The sequence below is a fragment of the Plutella xylostella genome, chromosome 8 (genome assembly GCF_932276165.1).
Source record: "Plutella xylostella chromosome 8, ilPluXylo3.1, whole genome shotgun sequence".
In the NCBI taxonomy this organism is placed as follows: Eukaryota; Metazoa; Arthropoda; class Insecta; order Lepidoptera; family Plutellidae; genus Plutella; species Plutella xylostella.
The window spans coordinates 7,855,534-7,865,990 of record NC_063988.1 but is presented as its reverse complement, the minus strand read 5'-3'; the positions used below and the strand labels follow the sequence as shown (position 1 = coordinate 7,865,990).

At 40.7% G+C, this 10,457-nt stretch overlaps 1 protein-coding gene across 1 annotated transcript in view; it reads right to left on the bottom strand.

Moving 5' to 3' along the window:
• Positions 1-998: 998 nt before the first annotated feature.
• Positions 999-10,457, bottom strand: part of LOC119693006 (TWiK family of potassium channels protein 18) — a 132,877-nt gene continuing 123,418 nt past the window's right edge. The window contains exons 2-6 of the mRNA XM_048622600.1: positions 5,818-5,997; positions 3,096-3,277; positions 2,533-2,755; positions 2,139-2,361; positions 999-1,809 (exon numbers count right to left, since the gene is read on the bottom strand). Coding sequence (XP_048478557.1) covers positions 1,329-1,809; positions 2,139-2,361; positions 2,533-2,755; positions 3,096-3,277; positions 5,818-5,997 — 1,289 coding nt within the window. The 3' untranslated portion in view covers positions 999-1,328. The remainder of the gene's footprint in view (positions 1,810-2,138; positions 2,362-2,532; positions 2,756-3,095; positions 3,278-5,817; positions 5,998-10,457) is intronic.

Below are 10,457 nucleotides of genomic sequence, written 5' to 3'. Positions count from 1 at the left end.
GATCCAATTGAATAAGTCGTAAGAACTTGAGGATACTGGTAGGTATAGTAATCGTCGTTTTTACTTTTCTAGAGCTCCGTAATACATTTAACGACTAAATTATGTAAGGTACTGGTATATTTATCTAGATCATAGCTGATCGCTTAACTAAAGCTATTTAATACACATAATCTTTTTGAATGCAAAAGTAACAGAGCGTGTTTTATTTTTATTCGAATATTTTATTATTCTTAATCCATAAATGCAGTCACAATACCGACAAAAGTTTGTTTACAAAACCTCCCAATTCCTTAACACAAACGTGTATGACCTACAAACGCAATCAAGAGAACTCCCCTTAACCGAAGAGAGATAAACCTCTGCTTAAACTGTAACATTCTATTATCTTATCCTTCAGTATGGGCTTGGTCTTAAATCTATTGCCTAATGCCACTCCCGGGCCCGCCGCGCGCCGTCGGCTCAGGGACTCAGGTCACTGTAATCCTGCTGGGGTTTTATCGAACACCGAGTGTTTCCTTCTTGTACAATACTGACGTCGCGGTTTCGAACTTGATTGGTTTTGTAGCAGGACTACCAAACTTTCCATTGAGTAAGTGCTTAATTTATTATGTTCATTAATTGTACTATCGCATTATTTTGTTATGTTTAATAGTTACTACACAACCGTCACTCGGCTCAGTAACCATCATGACTGTAGTAAACTAGACCGCAAACAGCCACCTGTTCCCGCGGTTTGATGGAGAAAACTTAATATAAGTTCTGAATGCAACCTTTGGCAAATGCCAGAACTTGTGCTGAGGAAAGATTGCCTCGCGTCGCCTCGCGACAATGTGCTAGTTATACTCGAATTTGGCAGTTTGGCGGCGACGAAATGAAATTTGTGGAACTATGAGGTGAAAGTTCCAAGCGATTGGGCCCTGTTTCCAAGCGCATTGTGAACGTATTTCCCTAAAAGAAACGCAGGAAACTCGGAACAGAAACACCACCGCATTTCAACATAGTTTTATTGTTTCAATACAATGTTCAGCCTTGCTTTTATAAACTTGTTTTTACATTATTTACACTGTAGTATTTACTTACACCCTCGAGTACAAATTTTGTAAAAAAGTTCCGCCAATTTTGTGCTACGTTTTTAAATTTTTACACACATGAGAAAATATGTTTTTGTTACATTAGAGTAGCTCTATCAGAAGTTACACATAATTTTATGAAAATGATACACAATTTTGGATCTTATAAAGATGGACCCTGAAACAAAGGTGTTTTTACAACAACGATCATAACATCCTCAGGTTTTCTGTGGGGCTACAATCGTTTTTCTCGTACTGTCATTGTTTCGACAACCCTAGACTGTTCGCTATCTGCGAACACCTGGCGACAACTTCATCTTGTAGTAAGCTGAACGCCATGGCAATGAGGATGAGTCCGAACACGAGGTAGGCGCAGCACGCAAACATCTGAATGTAATCACTTTTGGTTGTATCTCCTTGTTTGGGGGTGAGTAGGCTGGTAGGGACGAAGTCCCCAAAACCGATGGTTGCGAGTGCGATGAAGCAGAAATACGCAGCATCCAGGAAGCTCCAGTCCTCCCAGGCGGAGAAGACCGCAGCTCCAACGCAGATATAAGACACCAGGAGAATGAGCACGATGCTCGCTGGTACCGGGCAGTGGTCCAAGTTGTGGACCGCGTGCTGGTGGGCCACGCTGGTGGTCGTACTGCTCGATGGCACCGCACAGCTCTTGCCAGTCTTGTGGTTCTCCTCCTTCCAGATCAAAGGCACTCGGGATGGCGTGTCGTGGGGACATATTCTGGGGAGATTAAACTATGGTTATTTAAAGGTGGCTGATGGTTTTTGGCCTAGTTTCATCATAGTCTGTTAGATCATTAACACCCCTGTTACATTGTAAGTCCCATCTAAAATAAAATTATACGCCATGTCCTTCTTGAATTCTTGACAGATAGGTATGTCAAAATTCAACAACTAATCCTTTGTTATGATGTAACAGGAGTGTTAATGTTCTAACAGAGTATGGTGAAACTAGGCCTTAATGAGGAATAAATGCATAATTAAGAATAATAAAGTAACTTCAGACTACACTTTTACAAAACAACCCATAAAATCCAGAAAAAGTCTTACGCATCATCAGGATCCTCCGAATCGTCGAGATCCGAGTCGCTCCTGTTCAGCGCCAACTCCCCGCACTCCTCAGCGATCAGCTGCTCGATGGCGGCCCCCCGCGGCCGCTGCCCCCGCCCCCGCCCCCGCCCGGGCCCGTGCACGGTCGCTACGCACCGCGGGCTGCCGAGGGTGCTCCGCCGGTCGAGGGTTTGCGTTTGAAGCGCTGATGATGTGTGCGGTTCTGGTGGGAGAAAGATAATAAAATTGTGTGGTGTTAACGATATGTTTCACATTTGCGCACTCATTTATTATATGTATAATTTACATTTCAGCGGTTAATAACAATAGCATCAATATATTCTTCTTATAAAGACCAACGGACAACATGGCTACAAAAAGTGCAAAATCTTACCATCACCAGCTAACCCAGGACCGCGCTTGACTCTCCCCAGGGTTGCCGCTCTCGGGCTCGTAGGCACTCGCTCGAAGACCTGCGAGTACTGGCCGCGGTCGCCAGCCCTGGCCCTGACCGTGCCTGGTGACCTCTGTGTCCTGGGCGGGAAGGACGTGTATTGATTGTGTTCCGCCGGCTGCGGGAGTAGCCGTTGCTGCTCGTGCAGTTGGAAATGGTTCTCCTGGTGAAGATTAGTTGGTTTTATTGAATAGTATAAGCAACAGAAGATCAGGTAGTATTAAGAATCAGGTAGTATTAAGAGGAGAAAGACCGAGGAAATTGTTGTGGCTTCCTTGGGGGATGCATTATTTCCGGCGATCGTCATGATGACATGAAGTCATAAAGAAGATCTTTAACATATTTGGATCAATGAAAAAGTTCCAGATATAGTTTCAGTGACATATGGAACGGCAATGCCTTTACAATAATGATATCCAAGCCTCTTACAACACAATTCTCCATCACCACATAAAAACACACACTAGTTACTATAATTTTCCATGAAATAAATCATCGCTCACCTCTTCTCTCCAATTAGCCGTCGCTTTCCTCCCCGCAGCCCTCAGCCAAGCGGCTCGAGCCAGGCGGGCGAGCGCGGCGCCAAGCCCGGCCAGGCACGCCAGCGCCAGGGGCACCCCGGCCGCGGCGTACGCCACCGTCGCCGCGCGCCCCGCCGCCGTGCGCGGGGACACGCTGCCGTAACCTGGTGGTAATAGGGGCTTTGTATAACTCTACATCACGACTGTAATCGAAGGGGTAGTCAGAGGAGACTCGCTAGCGAGCCATCAGCTTTTCGCAGTACATAGTAATGATGTCGCGAGACTCGCGAGTCGTATCGCCGTAGAACTCTAAAACTTGAAACTCTTTATGAAAAAGCTGCTGGAATAATTATAGTAAGCTGACACCTTTCGTAGGCTACTTAGATAAGTTACTTTTATCTTTAAACCTATTTTACTTCCGATGTACTTTCGGAGTGTGTTTATGTTATATCAGATATTTAACACTGTCAAATACCTTATAATTTCTCAAATACCGTGTTAACCCGTTAATCCCAGTTTATACTCGGTTGCGGAAACACAGTTTGTGTAGTACTTAATCAAAACACTATAATTTGGCGGACTAACAATTACGGGATGATCAAAAGGATAGCGACATGTAGCTTAGAGAGGTGTTCGCTACATAATGTAGTTAGGCCGGCAGCCTCGCCGGTAGAATTCAATTACTCGCAACAGTTTGCGTAAAGTAATAATACCCGTGTTTTACTACATTCCCTGGCGTTGGGTACTGGAGTCGGAGAGTAAATGTAGCGGCACTACTTTGTGTGTTTAGTGAGAAGACGGCTGAAGCTTGAAAGTTGCAATGGTTAATTTTAAAGTTCTCTTGTGCGGAGTGTAGGCTTAGAACAACGCGGACTCGAATGTATTTTTTTATATTTTTTATTTTAGGAAAGCTTGCAGCACAATTTTATGGATTAACAATAAAATTTGTGCAGGCATTCTATGGACGTGAAGTGTGAGTTCTCTTATAGCAAGTTACAATAACGTTATATTTGGTGCAATAAAGTATTAAATAAATAAATAAATAATTAACTCTATTTACCAATGACTAATGATATAATTACTATCTTGATATCTTATATACGACTATCTTGAGCTGAAACCGTGAGCGTACCAACCCACGTCTCCACGGCGACGTCTAGCCCTAAGAACAAACGCTAGTCTAGCTTTTGTACCTATTTGTCACCGACACGATAAGGAAAAGAATATAGTACTCTGTCACGCCTAAAATGTCATATACGTATATCGTATAATATAGCCGAAAAAAAGATTGGGCTGCAAAAACAAAAGAAAATCGTGTTGTGATCGGAGTCCGTTTCGTTGAGAACACGACGGCCCCAGAGAAGCTCCACTTGGCTTTCTCTGCCTCGGGCGGCGCGTCGCTCTGCCTTTTCTTTGCCATGATCAAGTAAAAAAAATCTTATCTAGTTGTAATGAGTCTTATACAGGGTTGTTGCAAAAAGGGTATACTAAGCCGAAAGGCGAGGATGGCATAACCTCCGAGCTCCTTAAAGCAGGCGGTAGAGCTCTACTGAAGAAGCTACGGGGGCTATCCACGAAGGGAGAACTCCGAAAGCGTGGAACAAGAGTGTGGTGGTATTGTTTTTCAAGAAAGGAAACCAAATGCTCCCTAAAACTATAGACCGATCACACTCTTGACCCACATAACCGTTGATGGCATGACCCTAGAAGTTGTTCAACAATATGTCTACCTTGGAAAGACTCTGCAGTTGGGTAGAAACAACTTCCTATCAGAGGTCAATAGAAGAATACAGTTGGGCTGGGCAGCATTTGGCAAACTTTGTCAAGTCTTCTCGTCGCCTATACCACAAAGTGTCAAGACGAAAGTCTTTGATCAGTGTGTCCTACCGGTTATGACCTATGGGGCTGAAACGTGGACACTTACAGTGGGACTGGTTCACAAACTGAAGGTCACTCAGCGAGCTATAGAAAGAGCTATGCTTGGAGTCTTTCTGAAAGATCGCATCCGGAACGAAGTAATCCGACACAGAACTAAAGTCACCGACATAGCTCACCAAGTTAGTAAGCTTAAGTGGCATTGGGCTGGTCACATCTGTCGAAGAACCGATGACCGTTGGGGTAAACGTGTTCTGGAAAGGAGGCCGCGACTAGGCAAACGTAGTGTGGGAGGCCCTACGGCTAGATGGGGTGACGACTTGCGAAAGGTGGCTGGTTATGATTGGATGCGGAGAGCTAAAGATCGCATCCAGAGGCGTGCTTTGGGAGAGGCGCCTACGTCCAGCAGTGGACTGCTATAGGCTGATGATGATGATTAAGCCGAAAGGGCTCATTCTGAACAACTTTTGTTCTACGAGTTTTGTAATTTGAGGAAAGAAAATAAAACTTATTATAACCTTTTTGCAACAACCTGTACTCTGTGAAGATTACGGACTGCTATCATCTAACATACCTATAGTAGTAATAAGCGTGATTCATTACACGACGGCCCCGGAGAAGCTCCACTTGGCCTCCTCTGCCTCGGGCGGCGCGTCGCTCTGCCTCGCCGCGGCCACGATCAAGTAAAAACAACCTTATCTATATAGTTACCATACGGTTACCGTAAGCCTGCCTTGCCAATGTTCGAGCTGCCGCGCGCAGTCGATGCACTTCATACGAATGTAACCTTTACCACAGAATAATAACTAGTACCTACCAGTACCCTTACCTATAGTAGTAATCAGCGTGATGCAATAAACCACGGCCCCGGAGAAGCTCCACTTAGCCTCCTCTGCCTCGGGCGGCGCGTCGCTCTGCCTCGCCGCGGCAACTATGGACGACTCGAACTTGCGCAGCTGCTCGTGGACCAGCCGCGTCCAGTTGCGCTCGTAGAGGACGTTCAAGCGCTCTGGAATAGAAGGTGTAAATGAATGACTTGAATTGAATGAGAAATGAAACGAGCAATGGAAAAGGTCCACTTACAAGATATCGACTCCAAATAATGACCAAAACATTTAAAAATACAGAATTTGATAGAAGTATTTATGCCTAGTTTCAACATAGTAAATTAGATGATTAACTGTTATATTGTAATGTCATCAATTATAGGGCATCTCCTAATCCCTTGTTATGATCTAACAGATCTCACAGAGTATAAATAAATAAACAGAGTATTGTGAATTGTCTAAGATTGTGAAACTGGGGCTTAGGTTTTCAGTTGGTAATATGCTGATGCGCTGTAAAATTTATTTAAATGTTGCAGACGGCGTCAATAAGCTAGTAATTTGGTCCTAGTGTCACTGGAACTTTTTCATTGCTTGTGAGTGTAAATGTGTGGAGTTGTAAAACATCTTAGCATAAAAAAAGTGATATTCAGCATTAAAACGTGAAAATTCAATATTCTTCTATGGCTATAAAACGATGGGGGGGAATTCTTGAAGATAACCTCAAAGCCGACTGATTAAAGTGCCGAGGGGGTCGATTTCGGGTGTTTCGCTTAATCAAAAATGAAAAGGCTGACTTAACTTTTGTTAAGAGATCGACGCTTTTCTCAAATTGGACAGTAGATTGAGTTACAAAATAAGCTTTACGTAGTGTAGTTGTGAAGAAAGGAAATTAATCATATCGTTTAATCCAAGCATAATTACGAATAATAAACTAATTACCTAAATGTATATTTTCTCTCCTAAACTGCTGGACTATTATACTTCTCACATGTCATCAGCCTCGTTCATCCGACGACCTAATACATGCTTGTGATGGCTGATGCGATCGGTCACCTTTATAAGGTCATCAGTAAAGTAGGCTGGTGGAAGTCCTTCCCTTTGTATAGTTATATTTAAAGTAGACATGTAATTTTCTCCCAGCAAAAAAAAACTCCTCCGTAGGTCGGTCTGTAAGAAATTACTCATAGTAATAAGGCCGCCAATTGTACCGTCTACTTTATGGATTTCCTTTTGTAATTTCTGTGTTTGTGTGCAATACAGTTTTATCTATCTATCTAGCGGACCCTATACGGCGTATACGGGTTCGTTATCAACGTCGATAAACTCGTTTAATGCGCGTTCCACCAACCACAGTGCCCCATTTATGGCGAATCGCGATAAAGTGACGTTTATCTACGTCGATAACAAACCCGTGTAGCGGCCGCGGTAATTGCATTAGGAATTGAATCGTCGAGCACACAATGCTATCGCCACGCCACGTGCGACTGCCAAAAATTAGAATTGAGTTCGTGATCGCGCATACTGCCGCTAGGGGCGCTGGGGGTCACTCTACATAACGAAAAACGAAGTTTCGGTGCGCTGCTGCGAGGCACGACTCTATCTCGTTGTATCAAACGTGCCGATTGCACGAAAGCTCCCGTTCGCTAGTTTTTCGTCATTATAGAGTAACCCCCCTGCTACGTGATCGCACACGGGAAAAAATATGTTTGCACAACCACCACTCTAGGCAATTTCACTCACAAGAAAATTCACCCAATTTATTTTTCGAATAAATTTTTACGATAATACGTTTTTCAGCGTAAGTTATGTGCCCGAATTATGCTCCTGTCGTTAAAGTTAAATTCAATGTTAGTGACGGTTATATTAAATTTATGTACTACCTACTTGTATTTTTATATCTATCAGTGGCTGTCAGTAACCGATATAATAGTTAAAACGGCAAATTTCATAGAGCTTTAAAATTAAGTACTGTTTACGAAACAAAATACAGAGGTCGTAAATTGGTAGAAAGTATCTACTTTTGCAATTTTACGATTGAACTCGACAAGTCGGAGTGCTCTAGTGATCCATTAATAGAACGGAAAATGATGAAACATTTACAACTTGAAGTGTCTTAAATAATAATGAGCATTTTATTACTCTCCCTTAGTGGATGGTACAGTCGACAGCAGATAGAAGGTAAGATAAGGTAAATTTATCCCAATACATACAACTACTTAGGCGACTGTATAAAAATAAAAGTTTATTACAGCCATAAAATCTACCAACAATATGGTAGAAACTTTGGTAGACAAAGCAGCCTAATTTGAAGCTACAAACGAAAACAATTTGAAAAGGAAATAACGAGCCAGGTAGCTGCTGACAAAGATGAAATAGAAAACTACGGTGAAGCAAAATATAATATTTTGTCTACACGCGAACTAACAATTACACAACAAAGGAACTGTAGCAAAATATGAAGTCAAACTTTTACATGTCAAAATGTAGAAATTACAGTATTTTTACATTTACGCGTTCAGCTTACAAAAGCGGCTACATCCCGGTCCAACTCACGAGCATATGGATTATGCAAGCATTATAGTAGAACCATCGATTTACGTTAACAAATAATGTAAAATATGTTGTGTTCAATGTTTATTTATATGATAAATGTATAGTAGTAGTATAATTTTATTGTACATAAAACACTTACACACATATATTTTAATTATTGTTGTACCAATGTCAATCTAAATTGTAATTATGTTAATGTTCATAATAATTTTCCAATGTATTTTTTATTTTTCTATTGTGTCCACTACCCGCATGTAACGTATGTTTAGTTATCCGATGTGAGATGGGACAATCTGAAAACCAGCGCTGTAACGTTGGCCACAACTTACAGCAGATGCTGAGATTGTTCCATTTTGCCATTTTTTCATTCAATAAGTACTTTTTTTTAATTTTATTGCATGTTTTTTTTTTGGCAAATAAATTAATTTTCTTTCTTTCTTTCTTTCTTCTTTCACTTAAAATAACATTTAAGACTTAAAATCTATATAATACAATAAGGGCGGCTTTATCGCTATAAGCGATATCTCTCTCTCTCTATATATATATATATATCTATCGCGATGAATACCTAGTTTCAAATCAAAGATTTTTAAAAACCTCTGCTTTGACAAATTATTCTAGCACTCGTATCGTATTTGGTATTTCGTACTCGTATCAATCCCTATCATGAGTTATTAAATAATGCCATTAGCCCATTATAAAATTATTTCAGAAAGAAGGATTTTGCGAAAAACCCTTGCATTGTGTGGACCAGCTGCGGCTATCGCCGTGCGCCTCACTGGCTTCTAAATAAAAATAAAATGAAAACAAACCGGCAACTTTCTACACCGCCACATGCAATGGAGAACCGTGAATTATTTAAATCGACTGGCTTTTGCCCTGAAGCTTCGCTGCGTCTTAAAGGGTATTCCCGTGGAAATTCCGGAATAAAAACGAGCGAGGAATTTGTCAAAAATGCACAAAACATAATCATCGTTGCATTCCGTATCGTAACAGGCAAGGTTGTCAGCTGTAACTTCGTATATAGACAACTTTTAGCTTTAAAAAAAGTTAGTAGGTTGAAGGTGGTACAATCAAACATCGTTAAGCATAAATGTTAAATGTTCCACGTATCATAACAAAAGCCTTTGTTGGAACATGCTGTATTTCCACGTTATTTGATATGATTAAAAACACTGCCACAGTTAAATTATCCAGTTATTCAATACCAAATGCGTTGACTCGCGGCCACAAGGGATTAAACATGTTTCATGGATTTTATTATGAAAGTTATAAACAGTTTAAGCTGCGTCGTTAAAACGAGATCATTAAAGCGGTCAAATAAAAGCACAACCGATCATAAATTGTTGCCGGCTGTGAAACATAGCATTTTTGATATTGCCTTTTAAAAATTCACGGCGAAATATCTATAGCTGGATTAGAATATAACGGTGAAGGTTTTTATGATTTTCATAAACATAAAAAAACTTGCAAAAATTAATGCCCATAATCATTAATGATAAAACCAACACGTATTTCTGAATAATTTTATATTTAAAGTTAATTAATAGTACATTGTTACGCAAGGGATGAAAGCCGTTTATTTAGTCCCCGAGGAAGGTTTGATGACTTTTACTTGTAATTCATTATCATTCATCCCATTTTAGGCGCAAGAAATCAATTTTCCCCGGACATGAAATTAACTATTTTCATGCCGCTTTTCAGGCAAATCACACCTACTTTCAGAGCATAAGTGAAGAAAAGTGTTTTTAAATATCAATGGCTATACCAAAAAACATGTGCACCTACTAAAGACTCACCCTATTATTCACAATAACGATTTACGGGCTTCACTGTTAACAATAATCTCCCGTTTATGAATAATACCTTATTATACCATTTATAAATGAAAAGTCTGGATTTAATTTAAAACGAGAATATCTACCGTCCCTATCATTTTTAAACCTAAATTTCAAATAATAATCTATTTAACACACAGGAATGTAGAGGTTTTATAAGTCCGTACATAAATTTTATTTCTGAACTGTCATTTCTGCAAACGCATGTCTTTGTAACGCAAATTAGAACCTATTCATCTTTCGAGGGGAAA